The 21,482-nt window shown below is 43.8% G+C and overlaps 1 protein-coding gene across 2 annotated transcripts in view; it reads right to left on the bottom strand.

Moving 5' to 3' along the window:
• LOC140426939 (pro-neuregulin-2, membrane-bound isoform-like) overlaps positions 1 to 21,482 on the bottom strand; it is a 1,113,957-nt gene that overhangs the window by 63,525 nt on the left and 1,028,950 nt on the right. Inside the window, exon 5 of one of the 2 annotated variants that reach the window (XM_072512245.1) lies at positions 2,272 to 2,330. In XM_072512245.1, the coding sequence (XP_072368346.1) occupies positions 2,272 to 2,330 (59 nt within the window). Of the gene's footprint in view, positions 1 to 2,271; positions 2,331 to 2,589; positions 2,661 to 21,482 lie in introns of both variants that reach the window. The other variant, XM_072512244.1, reaches the window with a different exon arrangement.

A 21,482-nucleotide genomic window follows, 5' to 3' on the forward strand; every position in this document is an offset into this window, starting at 1 on the left:
TTGCCACCCTGCAGAGGGAGGCCTTTCGGCCTATCGGGTCTGCACCAACCCTCCGAAAGAGCACCCTAACCTAGGCCCACGCCTCCAACCTAACCTTTTGGACACTAAGGGGCAATTTAGCATGGCCAATCCACCTAACCTGCACATCTTTGGACTGTGGGATGAAACCAGAGAACCTGAAAGAAACACACAGACATAGGGAGAATGTACAAATTCCACATAGGAAGTCACAGATTAAACTCTCCAGGGTGCGGGCAGCATGGTGGCGCAGTGGTTGCACTGCTGCCTCACGGCGCCGAGGTCCCAGGTTCGATCCCGGCTCTGGGTCACTGTCCGTGTGGAGTTTGCACATTCTCCCCATCTTTGTGTGGGTTTCGCCCCTACAACCCAAAGATGTGCAGGGTAGGTGGATTGGCCACACTAAATTGATCCTTAATTGGAAAAAATGAATTGGGTACTCCAATTTCTTTTCCAAAATCTCCAGGGTGGCAAAGCCTTGCCTCGTGGCAAGCTCAAATGGATAGCTATGCTTGTGAGTGAGGAAAGCTGAGTGAGGAGTCATTGAGAAAATTAGGGGCAGTTAGATTAAGACTGAATTATCAAGGATGAGAAATCACTCCACACATAGACTGAGGGAGGGGACCTTGGCAAAAGGGGCAGAATGAATAGGAATTATAAAGAGAATGCTAGAGGAATGATGGTAGTGCACTTAAATGAAAAGAAGGCATCTGAAGTATGAAGGATAGAAAGTATGGGCAAGGCCATTATAGGTAGAAAGTAAAACTTGATATAATACTGCAACTAGAATTAAACCCAGGAAGGAACTAAAATAAAGAAAAATTAATAAACTGAAATTGTAAACGCTCAATTACCTTGAAGTTTTTTTAAAGTTAATATAATCCCACATCATTTCTTCATTACTATATCAAAATTTCAACAGTTTTACATTTTCATACTTTATCATATCCTATAGACGATAAGTCCCACCTAGTCAACATCTGAAACTTACCTGAAATTATAATCAGCATAGTTTCACAGAGTTTAATTATTCAGTCAATGCAAAAAAATAGGAAAGGAAATGGGTTTGTTTGCATAATAAATAAAATCTGCTAAAAAACATGAGCCTTTGAATGTTGGGTAACCACTGTTGGCCCCCTACCCCTCTGCCTTGGATGGAAGCATCCCTCACCCTGGGTGTATTTCTATTTAATTTGCAGAATGAAGATAGGAAGAGAGCTGCACCATTTAAACCAATGAGTTACAAACAAACGGTGAGCTATTCTCAAACATGCTTTGGCGTAAAAGGGTGATTGAAGAGAAACTGCATACAAATCTCATTGACGTGGAAATATTCAATTAGATCATGTTAGATTACTAGTATAAGTGATGCTATATAAATTTTGTTTGCTGATCACTCGTATAGAATAGTCATTTGTCTATTTTTTCAGCACAAGTTTAGTCATAATGACATTTAGATATTTATGAAAGTACCATGAAAAACATTCGGCAAAACATTAATTCTTTGTTTCCAAATGTCACGGAACAACCATGCAACTGAACTGAGATGACACTTGAACATCACAGATATTGGCTCCGAGTCCTCAATAACCCCAACTCAAAAAACCTGTTTTCCCAAACACCTTTCAAGCAAGGCAGTGCCCAATTCCCATAGCTGTGCCCCTCAAACGGTATTATCATTCAATGGAATTCAGAGTGCTATTGCTTTCTTCAATTTTGACTGACATTTGTGGTCTTAACAAGGAATTGGACATCACAGCTGATAACTGATATCCCCATTTAGTATACATGATAACCATGTGCTTTACCTGACCATATAGTCAGCAAAAGGCAATTCCAAGTACAATCTTTGACCAGATTTATTGGAGTTCAAGAAATTCAGACTTCTATGCATCCTACAGCATACAGAAATGGAATTCTATAGATATCCTTGGCTGTATCATTTGGTCAAATGAACAATAACTGTTTATAAAAAATGACTAATTTTGTTCTGTCAACCCGTGATGCCTCATTTTGGTTTTTGATTTGAACAAGACATACTCATATATATCCAGTAAGTGGTACTAACTTTCTAATTGAATTTCCTTATTCTACTCTGAAGCTATATGGGTTTAATAGTTTCAGGGCGGATATTAGGGATTGTGATGTAGGAAAGACAGATAATAGCATCATCAACAGAAAGCAGTAACAGAAAAGCATGCTATGATTCAGCAATAGCATGCTTCAGTTTAAGAAGAGAAGAAATGGACGTACTGTAGAAACTGGCCATCACGTAGTGTTGGCAGCGATCACCTGTAAATTCATTTGGACACCTGACAAGAGAAACAAAAACCATAGAGAAAGAAACAAGATAGAAAGGATTTAACATTAGAACAGAGCATTCGAGGACACACATCCCAAAACATTGGTGAAACCACTGGGTTACTCCACAGCATAAGAAAAAGTTATCAAAATAAATGGTATTTTTCAAAACCTTGTTGTCTTAATATGCTGCTTCTGTAAAAATCCCCAACTCCAGTGGTGTCACCAAGGATACCTAGAAGTAGTGCAACACTTCCTTACATAACATACTTAGATCAGGTTTATATGTTCTCAAGGGCTCAGTCTCCAAACATCTTTGTCCGAAGAATCCAGGTTGGCATCTGGGGGAGGAAAAGGGGAAAAATCACAAAACAAATGTAGGCAAATGCTAGGTCGAAGTTACAAAATAACTTCAATCCCCAGTGGAATCATTTGTGTTATAATGAGAATGCAAAGAAGCTGCTGAAATAGCATGTTCCTGTTACCACCACAGGTGGTTCCACTGAAGGCTGGAACAGTTTATTTCAGTACAAAACAAAGTAGAAAAATGGTAACAAGTTCATTAAATCATTCTTACTTAAATTCAGCAAAATTAAATAATGAGTAGGTTTGGATGAAAGCATATGTGTCATGATTCTGATACTGCATTAAAATAACACTGACAAAATTGCACTATATACTTCTGAGAACTGCAGTAAACTGGTAAGAAGAGGCAAAATTATGGAACTTGGAGTATTTCAAGCTGCTTCGACAAGTCAGCTTGAAAGTTATTCTAAGTTAATGAATAAAATTACCATGCATCATATATTAAACATATAAATAGCATTTGGTAAAGATGAAAGTTTAATATAACTTGAGGTAGCACAACTCATGAGGCCGTAACTTCCTCCAGTGGCATTTGTAAGCACTTGTCTTATCCGTGTCTGACTCAGGCCGGGAGAGAGTCAAGAAGCGAAGCTCGTCCCCAGCTTATGTGGCAAAGTGTAAAGGACGACACCCCCCATTTTTACAGCACTAGCGCCTGTAAAGGAGGTGAGTTTAAAGGTCCCACTAAAAGAGGGAAGGTGAGTTTCTAAGATAAGTGAATGGGTTGTTGGGGTGGTGGTTTGGATATCGGCGCAGGTGGGAAGTTGGACATAATGATAATAATCGCATATTGTCACAAGTAGGCTTCAATGGAGTTACTGCGAAAAGCCCCTAGTCGCCACATTCCCGCACCTGTTCGGGGAGGCCGGTACGGGAACTGAACCTGCGTTGCTGGCCTTGTTCTGCATTACAAGCCAGCTGTTTAGCCCACTGTGCTAGCATGGAGGATGGGGTGGGAGATTGGACATCAGGGTGTGGAGGGCAAAGGCATCAAGGAGTTGGGGAGGGGAGGGGGAGGAAGCTCCAGTAGTGCGAAGGGGGTGTTTGAGAGTAGGTTTCCGGGTCGAAGGTTGTTTGGGCCGGTGTGGGATTGAGCTCTGTCGGGTCGGGAATGGGAATCCCGTGCGGGTGGGGGCAGGGGGTAGTGAATACCCTGGGGGAGGGGGGTGCGATGCATAGTTGGAGGGGGGGTAGGGGTGTGTGTGGTGACACGCACGTGGTGCTCGGTCTGCGTCTTAAAAATAGTTACGCAGAAGTTAGAAGTGCTTTTTCTTCGAAGTGTAAACAGGCAGTGCCATCTGAAGTTGGTGCTTTAATACGCTTTGTATTCCCCACCCAGGGCAATTATCCAAACACAATTGGCACATCTGGACAATTTCTGGGTAAACCCTTACCTGGGAAATTCCAAGAGAGTTTCCCCAATGCATCTATGGAGTACCCCCCAAATCCAATGCCGCGGAGCCAGGAAGTTACGGGCCATGGTTTTATGCATAAAATTAACACATTTCAAAATATAATTTAGCAAATTAGTTCGGCATTAGGTGCAGCATTTTTGTAATGGCTGCAAAATCATAGTTGTATTTTGTGATAACCAGCTACATATGATTTTTTTTTAAAGGGAATTTTCCCCAATTAAACCATTTGACATTTGTTTCTCACAAGCACAGGACTCTGAATTATGTTTCACCATATTGTGGAGAAATCAGTGGGAACATGGAATCTGGTGGTCAAAAGCATTTCTCTACCTTTCCATGAATTCTGGGGAAAGTTCAGATGGGTGTGATATTTGTATTTTGGGCGTGATTGAACGATCTCGTCGCGCCTGACTCAGAGACGTGGCAAGGCCGTTAAATCTTGCGAGAGTAGTGACGCTCGGAACGTTCGCGGGATCTAACAAGATCCAGATTTACATTTAAGTGAGCCATTAGAGTAATTTAAATATGTCGGCAACCGATTCTCCCGAGGCCTGGGAACGAACCTCCGCACCTGGCAGACCTCGCCATGACACCGTTTAGCGCTGGTACACACAGGTGGCATTGCCAGGCTGATGGGGCGCTGCAATGTGCCAGGCTAGCAGTGCCAAGGTGCCTGGGTGTCAGGTTGGCTGTGCCAGGGATCAGGCCGTGGATGCCCTATCCTTAAGAGGTGGGGTGAGGGGGACTCGCGGACCCCCTAAGAGATAAGTTGGGGCAGTGGGGGAGTCGAGAGGTCACAGTGAGGTATCTGAGGGGGATCGAGAGATTGGTATTTGAAAATGGAGCCCGCTCTCTTCCTGCACTGATGAAGTGAGGTAAGTGCAGCCTCGTATTCTCCACTGAGGCCAGAAAAAACAACAGAGTCCCCTTTGATGGTCCTTCTCGACAAAGACCCCACTATACTTGCCCAAACGGAACTCTGTATTTTGTGCGTTAAATTGCACCCATTGTGCCGACTTCCGGTTGAGGCGATGACCAGCTAAGCCGCACGTTTCGGCACCTCCCGTTTCAACGGACTTTTGGGCTCTTATCGGGAGCCCCAACGGAAATTTTTTACGGCCAAACCCAGTGTGAGGTGACAAAGGAAGAAGTCCCCCCGGGTGTGGATGGAAAGGAGCGACAGCAGTGTCCAGATTGCGGAGGATCCTCTGGAGCAGCGGCAGGGAAGAGAAGGGAGAAGCAAGATGGCGGCCGAGGGAGCCCAGATGGTATGGGGCCCAGAACAGCAGGAGTTCCTCCGACGATGTGTGGAGGAGCTCAAGAAAGAGGTGCTGGCGCCGATGTTACTGGCAATCGAGGGATTGAAGGAAACACAAAAGGTCCAGGCGATGGAACTCCGTGGAGTGAAGGCAAAGGCAGCCGAGAATGAAGACGAGATACAGGGCCTGGTGGTAAAAACGGAGACGCACGAGGCACTACATAAGAGCTGCATAGAAAGGCTGGAAGCCCTGGAGAACAGCTCGAGGAGGAAGAATCTAAGGATTTTAGGTCTCCCTGAAAGGACAGAGGGGGCTGATGCTGGGGCGTATGTGAGTACGATGCTCCATACTCTAATGGGAGCTGAGGCCCCAACGGGCCCCCTAGAAGTGGAGGGAGCATACCGGGTCCTCGTGAGAAGACCAAAGGCAGGGGAAACACCACGAGCAATAGTGGTGAGGTTCCATCGCTACAGGGACAGGGAGATGGTCATGAGTTGGGCTAAGAGAACACGGAGCAGCAAGTGGGAGAACGCGGTGAAACGCTTATATAAAGATTGGAGTGCGGAGGTGGCGAGAAGGAGGGCGAACTTCAATCGGGCCAAGGCGGTGCTCCATAGGAAGAAAGTCAAATTTGGGATGCTGCAGCCGGCAAGATTGTGGGTCACACACCAGGGCAAACACCACTACTTCGAGACGGCGGAGGAGGCATGGACACTCATTCAGGAAGAGAAATTGGACTAGACTTGAGAAATTGATGTCTGGAGAGAGGTAGCGAGGTGGTGGCACAGAAATGTAAAGTGGGGAGAGGGGAGGGCTAATATGTAAGAATGTTGGACGGGGAATTTTTTTCTCCCCCCCCCCCTGAGGGGACACACACGAAGAAATGTGGGAACCGGTGGAAAAGGGGACAGGGAAGGGGAATGAGGGAACTGCGCCATTAGGGGCGGGGCCGAGAGGGAAGCGTGGGGTTTTTCCCGCGCAATGGAAATTATAACGGGAAAAGGGCGCAGGAAGGAAGGGGGCCTCACACGCAGGGAGGTCAAAGGATAAACGGGGGAAGCCGAGGTCAGCCAGAGTTAGCTGACTCCCGGAAGCAATATGGGGGGAGCAATCAAGCTAGAGAGGAATCTAGCAGGGTGGGGGGGGATTAACTGGGTTGCTGCTGCTGAGGGTAAGGGGGAGCTGATACGAGACGAGGTGTTCGGGACGGGAAGGCGCCATCTGGGGGACAGACGGGAGCGTGGGACCTGGGTGAGGAGCTGGCTTAAAAAAGGCGATGGCTAGTCGACGAGGGGGGGGGGGTAAATGGCCCCCCAACCCGACTGATCACGTGGAATGTGAGAGGTTTAAATGGGCCGATTAAGAGGGCAAGGGTGTTTGCGCACTTAAAGAGACTGAAGGCGGACGTGGTCATGCTCCAGGAGACGCACCTGAAATTGGCGGATCAGGTTAGACTGAGGAAAGGATGGGTGGGACAGGTATTCCACTCAGGGTTAGATGCGAAAAACAGAGGGGTGGCAATACTGGTGGGGAAATGGGTATCGTTTGAGGCTAAGACCATCGTGGTGGATATTGGGGGCAGGTAAGTGATGGTGAGTGGCAGATTGCAAGGGGAGGCGGTGGTGCTGGTGAACGTATACGCCCTGAACTGGGATGACGCGGGATTCATGAAGCGAATGCTGGGACATATCCCGGACCTGGAGGCGGGAAGCTTGGTAATGGGGGGGGGGACTTCAACACAGTGCTGGACCCAGGGCTAGACCGGTCCAGATCCAGGATCGGGAGAAGGCCAGCAGCGGCCAAGGTGCTTAAGGGATTTATGGAGCAGATGGGAGGGGTTGATCCGTGGAGATTTGCTAGTCCGGTGGGGAAAGAGTTTTCCTTCTTCTCCCACGTCCATAAAGTATACTCCCGGATAGACTTTTTTGTCTTGGGAAGGGCGCTGATCCCGAAAGTGGCAGGAATGGAGTACTCGGCTATAGCCGTTTCAGATCACGCCCCACATTGGGTGAATCTGGATCTAGGAGAGGAAAAGGAGCAGCGCCCACTTTGGAGATTAGACATGGGACTGCTGGCGGACGAGGGGGTATGCGGAAGGGTGAGGGGATGCATCGAAAGATACCTGGAGGTTAATGATGGTGGGGAGGTCCAGGTGGGGGTAGTATGGGAAGCGCTGAAGGCGGTGGTGAGAGGAGAGCTGATTTCCATTAGAGCCCACAAGGGGAAACAAGAGGGTAAAGAAAGAGAGAGATTGGTTGGGGAAATTCTGAGGGTGGATAGGCAGTATGCAGAGGCCCCGGATGAAGGGCTATACAAGGAAAGACGAAGACTACAGACGGAGTTTGACCTGCTGACCACGGAAAAGGCGGAGACGCAGTGGAGGAACGCACAGGGAATACAATATGAATAAGGGGAAAAGGCGAGTCGGCTGCTGGCCCAACAACTTCGAAAGAGGGGGGCGGCGAGAGAGATCGGAGGAGTTAGGGACGAAACGGGAAAGATGGAGCAGAGAGCAGGGAAAGTGAACGAGGTGTTCAAGGCATTTTATGAGAGGTTGTATAAGGCCCAACCCCCGGACGGGAAAGAGGGAATGATACACCTTTTGGACCAGCTGGAGTTCCCTCGGGTGGAGGAGCAGGAGGTGGCAGGTCTTGGGGCGCAGATTGAGGTGGAGGAGGTGATCAAAGGAATTGGGAATATGCAAGCAGGGAAGGCCCCGGGACCAGATGGGTTCCCGGTGGAATTTTACAGGAAGTATATGGACCTGCTGGCCCCGCTTCTGGCGAGAACCTTCAATGAGGCTAAGGAAAGGGGGACATTACCCTCGGGCTTGGAGGCCTGGATAAACGACATGGCAGGGTTCATAAGACTGGAGCGAATAAAAGATGCGTTCAGAGGATCGGCTCAGGGGTTCACCAGGCGGTGGCAACCGTTCCTTGACTATCTCGCGGAACGATAATGGAAAAACAGAAAAGACAGCAGCAGCAACCCAGGGGGGAAGGGGACCACTCAACCTAGGCCCACTCTCCCACCTAATCCCAGTAACTTAATCTGCATATCCTGGGGCACTAAATGGCAAGTTAACATGGCTAATCCGCCTAATCTGCACATATTCAGACTGTGGGAGGAAACCGGAGTACCCGGAGGAAATCCACGCAGACATGGGGACTACTCTACACAGTCCCCAAGGCTAGAATCAAACCTGGTGCATTTGAGGCAGTAGTGTTAACCACTGTGCCACCATGTCGCCCTTTACTGTTTTGCTCTTCAGCTTTACTTTTATAACATTATAACATTAAAAGCAAGAAGCATAAACATGGCAAGTACATGCAGTTAGTTTTACATCAATGATGGGGAAGCTTGTGGAAACAATAATTGTAGAGAAAATTAACTGTTGGACATGGACTAATAAATAAGAGCCAGCCAAATTTGTTAAGGGCATGTTTAACTACTTGATGAGGAAACAGAGAGGGTGGATGATGCAGTTGTTATTGCTTTTTATTGACTTTTAAAAGGCATTTGATAAAGTGCCACATATTAGGCTTGTTAGCAAAATTAAAGCCCATGGGATAGATAACAGAGATGTTGTGAATTCTATGTTTACACAATTGGAGGTGTTTCTCCAGGGCTCGGGGTCACTGGTGATTTTGAATTGACGAATGGCTTGCACTTGGGGATACCAGGCACATTTGAAATTTGCAGATGGCACAGAGCTTGAAAATTCAGTAAACAGTGAAGATGTTCATAGTAATCTTCAATTACACAAGGATGGGTTGAAGGAATAGCCGGAAACATGGCAGATGAAATTCAACCAGAGAGCTGTGAGGAGTTACATGTTTGTATGAAGAATGAGAGGCATTACATGATAAATGTTGCAATTTTAAACAGGGCGCTAGAAGAGAAAGACCTAGGATTGTTTCTCCCTGTGGGAGATGGTGGTGTAGTTCCAATACCACTGGACTAGTTATCCAGAGGTCCAGCCTAATGTTCTGGGGACATGGATTCAAATCCCACCACAGCAGCCGGTGAATTTTAAATTCAATTAATGAATCAGGAATAAAGCTAGTCTAAGTAATGCTGACTATAAAGCTATGATAGATTGTTGTAAGAACCCATCTTTAGGGAAGGAAATTTGCCATCCTTATCTGGTCTGACCTACATGTGACTCAGACTCACAGCCACTTCCCTCAGAAATGACTGAGCAAGCCACTTGGTTTAAGAGCAATCAGGGATGGGCAATGGACGTTGACCATACCAGATACTCGCACATTCCATGAAAGAAGTTGGCAGGAAAGGTTAACAAAGTAGGGGTCCTGTGCTTTGTAAATAGGGGCATAAAGTATAAAAGCCAGGAAAATGATGGTAAAACCGACATAAAACATAAGTTTGGCCCCAGCTGGAGTATGGTGTCCAATTCGGGGGTTTAGGAAGAATGTATAGAGATTATTGTTGATTTTCTAGAAGGATAGTATAATTGGAGGATAGGAGTCACATGGACAGACTGGAGAAGCTGGGACTGTTCTCCTTAGAGCAGGAAAGAATATTTGATAGAGAGGTTTAAACTCAAAGGGTTTCGATAGAACAAATAAAGAGAAACTGGCAGAATTTTATGGAGATGGCAGAAGTCCTGATGGCGGAGCTGGAAGTGGGAGGCGACCTGCTTTGCTGGATGATGACATATTGCTCCAAGAGCTGCCAGAGCCGGCTGACAGTACAGCAGTGCCACCACCAGCAGTGACCATTGCTGAGGCTGCAGCAAAAGGAATATGGTGCTTCAATGGCTGGGCTATCTCAAAGACAGGTAGGTATTGAAGTTCGGAGTGACCGAAGGAGCAGGGGGAAGGGAGAGGGATAGGTTCAGAACCAGCAGTACTATTGCCACAATTGTGGTGGTGGGTCTTTCCATGGGCCATCGAGGGTCTGTGAAGGAGTCCGCTTGGAGGCTGCCACATTGCAGAGAGCAGACTCCCCACATGGTAGACGGCACTCAAAACATGAGCAAAATGGCTGTAGTGGTGTGATGTGGCCCTTAATTCGCCATTTCAGTGGTTCAATTGGCCTCAGTTGGCATCTGAGCCACCAACTTTCATGCCATTGGCAAAATGGCATAGCACAGGAAGATCCCACACTTGACACTTCCTGGTGTCATTTTACCAGTCTTTGCGCTTCCCAGTGCACCCGAGGTTTCTAATAGCTAAAGTGCCCAATAGCCAAAGGGAGAGATTTAAGGTAGTTGACAAAAGAACCGGATGACATGAGGGAAAACCTTTTTATGCAACATGTGGTTAGGGTTTTAAAATGACCACCTGACAGATTCAAAAGGGAGTTTGCGAAATATTTGAAGGAGAAACTATTACAGGGATATAGAGGAAACGCCAGGGAGTGAGAACAGTTGGATTCCTCTTAAAAACAGCTGTGCCAATGGCCACCTTCCATGCCGTAATACGATGGATAGTTATATTCTGCTATGAATAATTAAATATAAATGTACCGCTTGTGAGAGAAGTTGGCAAATTTCTTCCGCCTTATGCTAGTCAACAATGTAGCAGTAGCGATGTAACGAGTCAGGAGAAAAATAATCTTTCAATGTAAACCAACCTGTTCGACTGCAGTTGAACTATCACTAGACTATACATACAAATTTATTTTAAATGTAATCTGATGTGAAAGTGACACTCAGGGATCTGATTGGCAATCGAAAACAAGAGTTATGAGATACCTCTGACAGGTAAACTTACACCATTTGGGCTTTGCACCAGGTATAGTGTAATTTTAGAAGAAGTCTCATTCCAAGTTAAGTTCAGATTTATGATATTTTGCTTAAGTGCACATTTTTATTATGAAAAATCACCTCTGCACCTGAAATATTAAACAATAGATTTCTCCACAATACCAGAATACTTGACAGAGGACTGTGTTTGTAAACTATTGGAAATAACTGCTTTGAAAACATAAAATTATTTCATATTTTGAGTATAGTAGAACCAAAATTTTCAAATTCTTCCTTTTAATTTTAAAAGTTTTGAAATTTAAAAAAAAATCATTTATTTAGAATAGTCAGCACACATTTTGCAGTTCATTTGCTTGCCTTTCTTTTTCCACCATACATGCAGAAGATCAGAAAAGTAGTGGGACTATGAAGTATATAGTCACAGTAAAAATTGCTAAAAGTAAAATTGCTGTGGGCCAAATCATTATATATGTGATTGGAATATGTGATTGGATCATGCAGAGTGATGGGATCAGAGGTGAATGCAGCCACTTGAGGTTGATCCTGCTTGTTCCTGACATCAACATGGTGTAACGGTTCAAAAAAACATCAAATGCAAGAAAACTGCTGATGAACAAATGTGATAACCAGGAGAAAGGGAATTTAATCTTCAGAAAAAATATGATGCTTTGCATGGATCAATAACATGAGAATTGAAGCATATGAAGCTCTTGAACAAAGGAGTATTGAACATTATGGAAGTGACCAATGTGGAAGTATAATTTATGATAAAAGGTCATCTCAAATGTTGCTGAGGTGACTGGACAAATTTAATGGCCCGACTTTTCCCAAGGAGCGGCAATCAACAATATTTGCCATATTAAATGCTATTAATAAGGCAGTTTCAAATTTTTTAAGAAGTCTATGTTCAGATGGTTGGAACTGCAGCATGTGAATTAAGCCACTCTGTCACAAAATGTGAAATGTGCTTTTGTCTCTCTGATTTACCATGTGGCAAGTTCCTAATCTCAGCCATCTCATGGTGCAAGGTGTCAGCAGAATGTGGCAATTTACCACAGGAGATTAAAGAAAATTAATGGGCTGGTCATGTCAGCTTACCCTCACAAATCTGCTATTGGCTGGTTAAAAGGTATTAGATGAACCTGCGAACAGTTCTCTAGCCCATCCATCCAGATAATGAATGATGCATTCAAAAGGAATCTGGGGGAATACATTTACAACAAGCCTGAAAAATAACGTTCTCAGATAGAATCTCTGTGGGAGTTCTCCCAATCTCCTGCCATAACTTCACAAGAAATGCTGAGGAACTGACATACACTTTCGTTCTGGAGTTTCTGTTTAAGTTATGGGTGTATATCAATAGAATCCATGATTATAATGGATATTTGATGAATAGGCCCTGAAGGGAAGACCCATGGAACAAACATTAAAATAATTCAGTCATGTAAGTTTTTCTTCCTGCACTTAGTGGTGCCTTGGTGAGGTTTTTCCGTCAATCCGGTCACTCGCCTGTTGCCAGAGCTTATGGCTTGAGGGGCGCCACACCACATCAAGCATAGCTGACCAGAAGTCTCTCCTGCCCTTACCACCTGCCATTGGCATGTTGGAATGAATTTGGAGGTTGATACCCAATCTGTCAGCTGTGTCATGAGCTTGGCCATCAAGTCCTAGGGTGGGACCGAAGGTGGAGCTTCCAACTCAGAGGCAAGGCCACTACTTACTGTTCCACCAGACCTCTGGAGTAATAGGCCTGAAAAAAATTATTATGGTCTGCCTTGTTTGTATAAAAATAGTAAGGAATGGCATGGTCAGCTGAATGATTATGTGCAGAGAGAAGGTAATAAGTTATGTCAGATTTGTCTCCTGACTTGTGTGGATATTTTAAAGGGCCCAGGACTCTGATACCTTATGTGATCCAGAGAATCGTACTGAATGTTTGTAGGTGTCAGATAGGCACCGGATTCATTTTGGACCATGTCACACATGAAATAGTTCAATTATCTCACTTTCCAAGCTTGCACATGGCAGCTTTTGCAATTTTCTGCTATTGTTGGTAGAACTATACCACAGCATAAATTAACATCTTCAAACGAGGAAGATTAAAAAGAGACAAGTCGGTGGAAAAGAAATGATTAGGGCTTTAAGCAACAATAAGTTTCAGAATGCATCTACAATCAAAGCAAACTTCCAGGGCGGGATTCTCAGACCCCGGGGCCGGGCCGGAGAATCGCCGGGATGGGCACGAATCGCGCCACGCCGCCCCAACGTTGGTCCGCCGATTCTCCGGAGAGCAGAGAATCAGCGGCATTGGTGCCGGCGTGGTGCCGGTCGGGGGCCGCTCTACGGGGCCCCCCCTCGCGATTCTCGGCCAGGGATGGGCCGAGCGCCAAGCAAAAAAAGCCGAATCCCGCCGGCGCCGTTCACACCTGCTCTTATCCGACGCGACCTCGGCGTGGATGCATCCGGGGGCAGCCTGGTTCGGGGGAGGGGGGTCCGACCCGGGGGGGGGGGGGAGGGCCTCCGCTGTGGCCTGGCCTGCGATCAGGGCCTACCGATCGGAGGGCTGACCTCTCGGGGTGGGGTCCTCTTTTGTTCCGCGCTGGCCCCTGTAGCCCTTTGCCATGTTGCGTCGGGGTCGGCGCGGAGAAGGGAGCCACTGCGCATGCGCGCATTGGCGCTGGTCCCACTGCACATGCGTAGATCCGCGGCGCCCATCTGACGCCGGAGATCAGCAGCTGGAGCGGCGTGGGTCGCTCCAGTGTCGTGCTGGCCCCCTGTAGGGGTCAGAATTGCTGTTCCTTAGGGCCTGTTGACTCCATCGAGAAACGTGATGGCGTTTACGACGGCATCAACGCTTAGCCTCAGGATCAGAGAATCTTGCCCCCAATTCCTGATATAAAATTTTTTTTTTGAGGAATTAGCTGCATTCAATTGAAATTCCAGACTGCAATAAACTGATTAGCTACATTTCAGATGCAATTGGTGACAGAGTACAATGTCACAACCTGCCTGCTTATTAGATTAAACTGTCTGATCAATGGCAAGAGACGTTGCGGAAGTTTCTTGTATTTGAGTCTAGTCCTAGTTTTACCTATGGTACTATTTGAGGACAGGGCAGAATTTAAAGAAAATCTGTGCATCAGTCATATTAATGCAAATTTACCTCTGTGACATTCACCTTTGCAAGACTTGGGTTAAATCCTATTAGGAAGTTTGATTAATTTATTTTACAGTGCATGTCTTCCCAGTTCAGCTCTTCCAGTTGATTAATTAAACAGGCTGATTAATGAATCAAGCTGGTTGCGAGACTGGCTAGTGGAGTAAATCTATGAAGCTTTGTTGCAAAGGCGAACACGCCAATGAGGTATGTGAGGCAAGAGCTCTGCTTTGCTCGTAGTCAGCACGGGCTGTAACGTTTTCTTTTTGCCTGAACTTAAATTAATTTCCCTTTGAAATTAATTAACTAACAATAACTAAATGGTTTTAAGACACAATGCTTTATGGTGTAAAGTGTTACACAACATGTGTCCAGTCACTCAGCAGGTCAGGGATGAAAGTAACATAGAGAAAGATGGCATGCTTGGTTGTGGTAGTTATGGTGTTTGTTCCGTCATTCTCCCCAGATCAGACCCAGACACCTATTTTCTTTGTCGACCAGTATTCAGAGCAACCACCTTTGAAAAACAGCGCGTGTTAGTTGCACAGCACAGAGAACACTTAAGGCCCATTAACTCTCATTAAATAATGTACACAAATTCTGATTACACAATCACACATCTTTTCTATGAAATATTAACAATTTATTTTTTCAATGACCCCATCACACGGCACCTTTTGGGTTCATGGTTTTAATCCTGAGGTGTTAAAAAAATGAGTTTCCAGCAAGAAGGCAAAGTTTTCAGACCAATGTCAGGTAACTAGTTTTTCTCTGCCTTAATTAATTTTCAATGCGATGATTTTGTTTTCTTGGCTTTACATTACAATATTTTCAGTATTTAGTTAAATGTTATTGTTACGCTTGACGGAACTTGTCTTTATATTTTAGGATCAATCTCAGCAAAGAGGTCACATTTACATCCCAATTGTACAGTCAGCTTTCCTGTAAATTGGAAGCAAAGTCTTTTTTTTACCTACATTGACCGGATGTGACAAACTGAGCAATGTCCTTGTGTGAAACACGGGTATCACGACGTCAGCAATAAGCTATATCTTCATTCCAAATAGAACATGGAAACATATATTTGATGACGTTGTGACGTTGTTTGTGATGTCTTGTGGGACTGTACTGCTAACAGCCGGAGTGCTAGTTCCAGGTAGACCAAGTGTCATTGGGAGGACTTAGTTAAGAAACGTGACTAGGGGCTTTTCACAGTAACTTCATTTGAAGCCTACTTGTGACAATAAACGATTTTCATTCCTTTCTTTTTGCCAGTCTGTAGAGGTCTGGCACATTTATCTTTCGATCGTTGTTGGTCACGTGAGACCCACGTGGCACAGAAATAAGGTGAAAACAGGAATTCCCACAAATAATTATCAGAAAAAGTGGGGCACTATTTCCTACAGTTAACAGGTTGTTTGACTATATGGCCAACAGCAACAGAATTTGGTAGCTGAAATGTACAGAACTCTGCAGCAGAGTACCGGATTTCCAACCAGGTCTGAGTTTAAATACTGCTCTTGGTAATCATTCTAAGGGCAAGCTTCATCAGCTCTCTACCAGATTATTGGATGAAGAGCCTTTGAGGGGTTAGCATTTCACCTCTGGGATAAAAAGATTAGTCCTCAACCCACATAAGCCATATACCTCCTTCTTTCATATACTCATGTACTTAACTGGTTTAGCACACTGGGCTAAATCGCTGGCTTTTAAAGCAGACCAAGCAGGCCAGCAGCACGGTTCAATTCCCGTACCAGCCTCCCCGAACAGGCGCCGGAATGTGGCGACTAGGGGCTTTTCACAGTAACTTCATTGAAGCCTACTTGTGACAATAAGCGATTTTCATTTGCAGAATAAGCTTCTCGGGTCAGGTGATACTGCTTCACTGGATGTAGGACAAATAATGCTGCAGACAGCAATAGTAATTTACAGAGGAGGGGTGGAGGGAGGAGGCGGTGGGGAGGAGAGTCAGAGCAATATGACAAAACACATGTAAATTAAAAGGTGTTTAATGGTATATTATCTCCAGTCATTTGATCAGCCTATAAAGCTTTGTGGAACTATGGGAACATCCTTTAACAAGGTTATCATAAAGTAATCAAGAAGCATCATAAATTATTTTAACTCTCCCACGGTCAGATAAACCCAAAGCTACTAATGCCTCTATGTGCTGGTACTCATTTTGATAGCAACTCAAGTGTCTGTAAAGCCAGAGGTCTTTCGCAGCTGTGGAGGCAAGCAATGCACCATAGATCAATTTCTGTGATGTCTCTACAGCCAAGGTCAAAAAAGCCTGTTGACCTGGCAATATCAACTCGAAAATACCCGTGCAAAAGGGGTTAAGTAACAAAACGGTCATGCATTGTCAGTTTACCAATGTTTCTTCAAAAGTATTGCAATTAACTATAAAACTAAAAACTTTCTTTATAAATTATGTAAACGGAGAAGCCCATTTTTGACCAATCCAATTGTAGCAAATGCTAAAAGTTAAATTTGACATTCCTAATTGACCTATATGAACCCGGCTATTATACGATGAATTCTATCATTTAACATTAAATCTTAATAGTTCTATGAAAATAAGAAAATGGAGCATTTGTCCCAAAGACATGAAATATTCCGTTTAGCCATGACTGCAAAAACACAAGTATTTGGTGTCAAATACAATGAGCAACTGTCTTGCTGAGTGCTTTTACTAATGGATGCATCGTTATACACTTAATAAACGGGTTCAAATATATTTGATCATATCTGAGGAAAATGTTGCTTCACGACTGTGGATCTAAAAATTAGAATCCATTAGTTTTCAAGATCCGAAACAGCTCTAGGAGGTGGGTAGCTCGTTCTTCCAACAGAACAGTTCTAATGCTGAAGGTTGAAAGAGCATATAATTATGAGGTTAATCATTCATCAGACTCTTAGGTGATGTAAAAAAACATTGATGGTGTTTTACAAAGTTTAAATATGGGAAAATTATTATTGTTGGAACAAGTAACTGATAAATATGCACAAGTCCCTTGAAAGCATAATTTCTTATGAGAGACAAATAGTTCTGGAAGTCACATGCTTTCATAAAATGTCATACAGTGAAGATAAAAATACAGTGTTAGAGCAATTGTTAAAATACTTCTAGTTTTGTAAACTATTTTGAGCATAATCCCATTGTGTCACTGCAGTGAGCAGTTCATGTTATTGAGCAAAAGTGGAAGCGAGTAAGTTTTTCATTGTAACATGAGATGTTCCCTTCCTGTGTAACCTTCTGTTTGAAGAATGGAAGATCCTGAAGGGTCTTTCTTGACAGGGTGGATGTGGAGAGGATGATTCCTCTTGCAGGAGAATCTAGAACTAGAGGTCACTGTTTAAAAATAAGGAGTCACTGTCTTAAAGATGAGGCGAGATTTGCTCATTAGAGTCATGAGCCTTTGGAACTCTCTTCCTGAAAAGGCAGTGGAAACAGAGTCTTTGGGTAATTTTAAAGGAGAGGTGAATAGATTCTTGATAAGCAAAGGGTGATAGGTTATCGGGAGTAGGTGGAGTGCAGATTTGAGGTTACTGTCAGATCAGCCATGACCTTATTCAGCTCGAGGGGCTAAATGGCCTACTCCTGCTTCTTGTTTGTATGTTTGAATAGAACACATTCATGGGAAACAGAGAGAGAAATGGGGTAAGGCACTTCATTAGAAGGCCTTCAAGCTACACTGTCTCTGGGAAAGTATTGAAAGTCCAACACTGACATAAATAGAACTTCAGTCCAAGCAGCAAAAGTTCCATGAGGTCATTATTTAGGGAGTCAGAATTGACCACATTAAAAAAGTGACATGTACATCCAGGTTATTTTACTGGGAGAAGATCAGAGACCCCACTGAAATAGAGAATGAACGTAAAAGCCTTTGGCGCATTTCTCTCAACGTTTTTTCTTCTTTTAACTTTAATTTTCAAATACGGTATTACAAATTGGCATCTATCAATTAACATCAAGATTGACATCACCAGAAACAGATCTATGGATATAAATTATACAAAATATGTACGGATTATATAACGTCATTGTTCTGTGACTGTGGATCAGGCAAAAACTTTCCATATTAAGCAGAGGGAATACAGAATCATAACACTGTTTTTAAACGACTGAAAGCACGAGAATTGTACAAATATAAGCTCAATAGAACTAGGAAAAGACTAAAAGAAGCAAAATATCCATCCAATACTGCACCATTAATGAAACTCTCGTTTTCAATGGATGGAGTCAGTATAAGGCCCATCATTCATTCCCCACACCCACCACCTGCTATTATGCTGTGACCATCGACACATTATCTGAGGCATGGATGCCTCTATTATTTCTCAATCTTATTTCTCATCATTACCCCCTTTTGTCACTCCATTACCACTCCTGTTACTAATCGTCTTCTGTCCTCCAATTAATCTCATACATTATCCCAGGCTTTGTTTTTCCTTTTCAATTGTTGAAACACCTCTCCATTCTAACAAAAGGTCATTGGCCTGAAATATTGCCATGGATTTTACAGATCTTTGGCAGTGGATGAACTCCCGTGAATGGCGTGTGTGCTGCAATTTTACTTATGGCTTGGGCAGTGTCAGTGGCCTGCCCGCCCTTGAGCTAATTGAGACCCTTAAGTGACAAATGAATTGCCATATCAGCTCATTCTGCCACTGCTGGAACGTAACCAGAGCAGTAGAGGCCGCCAAGCATCCGGTCAGGCAGCTTTCGCTGTACAGGCTGGTGGTGGGCGAGGGGGAGGCACCTCCTTCCTTCCCAAGCCAATTCCAGTCTGCCGCCACCCCGTTATTCCCCTCTCCCTTTTGCACCAGTAATAACCCCTTCCCACCGTCCCTCTTTTATTTGAGTTCTTCAACATTGGGGGCTTTTGTGGTCCCAACAATGACCACCACTCCCTGTGGCGCTATTAGAACCGAAATGCTCACAGCCAGTTGAGTGGTCAGCAGCTCGCTGAGGTGCGACAGCCTGACTAGATGGGGATGGAAAGTCTGCCTTCAACCAATTAATGCCCCTCTAAGAGTTAGATCTCTACAGAATAACCATCGGAGTAGGGTTGGTATTACCACAGAATGGAAGACAGCGGAAGACGGTGATCACGGCGTCCGTTAATTCCAACCCATTAAGCCTAATTTGCCCTCTCTGTTACCTGATCTGCTGAGTGTCTTCTGCATTTCCTGCTTTTGGTTCAGATTTCAACATCAGAAGCATTTTGCGTTTTTGTTGCACTTTTTAAAAATCCTATCTAATCTGTGTATTAGAGTTCAATATTTACATTTTAAAAAATTATTCCGATGTATAATTCATTTCTTCCCCTACCAACTACCTTAATGTTTTCCTCATCACCCTAATTCATTGTAGAATACAGAGTGGATATAGCCTCGAAAGCCCTTAGGTGATTTAATGTAGAGGTTCATCCTAGCCAGCACAATGCTGCCTTTCTCCCAACATCTAAACCCTCTCACACATACACAAGCACACATTGGAAACAAAGGTGTGTCCATTTTGATCAGGAAAGTGGATCCTGATCAATTACATTCTTATCCAATTAACCAAGGTCGTAGGTCAATTGTAGCTACCATTACAGTCCTCATAAATCGCTACAATTAATAATGTTGCAATTGCTTGAAATCTCTCTTTCCCACAAGGTTGAAATAATGTGAGGATATTGACAAAAATAAAACATTGCAAAATCATCCCAATAAATAAAAGCAGTTCGGAAAATTCGGATCAGCTGCTCCATAAAAGATTTTGAAAACCAGTCACTGGTACAAAAAGCAGTCACTAATAAAAATGTCCCAAATGTAGTTAATTCATTTGTACTCTGAAACTTTACAGCCATAGGATTAGAGAGGTATGATCTTTCATCCTTGTGTAAATGCCAGAACCACACAGAGGCAATGATTTGGATTGGTAAAATGCACTGTGGGGAATTTAGCTTAGGACCGAAAATATTAAACTGATGCAAGGTAAATTGTGTTGGTGAGAGAACTGTTAGGGCATACAAATGAATTAACCTATTTGAGAAATATTTCACAATGTTACCAGAAATCACTTCACCATGTCAGATAAGAAATGCTTTCAGTTGGGTTTGTACAGAATGATTTGTTAACAAGAGCCTCCGAACAACTATATTTCAAAGTGAAAGATTTAACAAGAAATAAGGAACAGCATGTCTTTTTTTTCTTGTAAAGGGATAAATAATTACGTAGCAGGAATGTACCTATTGAACATGGCAGCTTAGGGCTTCAAATCCCAACAGGCATCAACTGTATTATCTGATTTGTTGGACTCATGCCATCTTCCTAGACAATAAACTGTAAGGAGTGAGTTATTTCTAATTTCAATTTATATCCTGTTGCTTGAACATTCCTTCCAACATTTAGCCAAAATCAGAAATGCCACACGGCACACTGCTAGGGTCCATATACACTCTGCATGAGACAAGAATAAGTATATTTTTATGTAGATATCTAGCAATGAGTACTGAAGGTATCTTTCTGTAATGTTCTTAAAGGCGGTTTCATTTTTAATACAATAAGCACTGCCAAGGCATGGGTAGTTTTCAGATATTTATTCCATTTAACCCAAACACAATATCAAAGAAGAATCCTATTTCAAGTTATGTTTTTAGCCTATCAGCTACTGATAGAATACAATTTTGAAAATTGTTCACGAGACCCATTTTTTGGTCCCTTGACACTATTTCCATCAAAACGCTGCTTGCCTAACTTCCCATCCTGACTCTCATGTTAGCGGATATTATTAACCATTCTCTCCCCCAGGTCGTCTCCCTTTCTCCTTCAAATCTTCTGTTGTTCGCCCTCTCCTCAAAAAAACACTTGACCCCTGCATCCTTGCAAAGTACTGGTCCATCTCCAAACCTTGCTTATCACTCCAAAGTCCTTGAACATGTTGCCTCCCAAATTGATGCCTATCCTTCCCAGAACTTCATGTTTGAATCCTTCAAATCAGTTGGTTTCTGCCCTGTCACAATGCTGAAATGGCTTTCTGAAACACATCCTGTATGACTGTGACAAAGGTAAACAGAAAGTCCATTCCCTCGTCAGCAATTCCATCTCTCTCCCCGGTAAGAGTCTGAAATTGAACCACAACCATATATTTCCGCCATCACTAAGACTGTTCTTTCCACCTCATAATGCCTCCTGCCCCTGCTTCAGGTCACCTGCTGCTCAATCCCTCATCCATGTCTTTG

This window comes from Scyliorhinus torazame, chromosome 7 (assembly GCF_047496885.1).
Source record: "Scyliorhinus torazame isolate Kashiwa2021f chromosome 7, sScyTor2.1, whole genome shotgun sequence".
NCBI classification, from domain to species: Eukaryota; Metazoa; Chordata; class Chondrichthyes; order Carcharhiniformes; family Scyliorhinidae; genus Scyliorhinus; species Scyliorhinus torazame.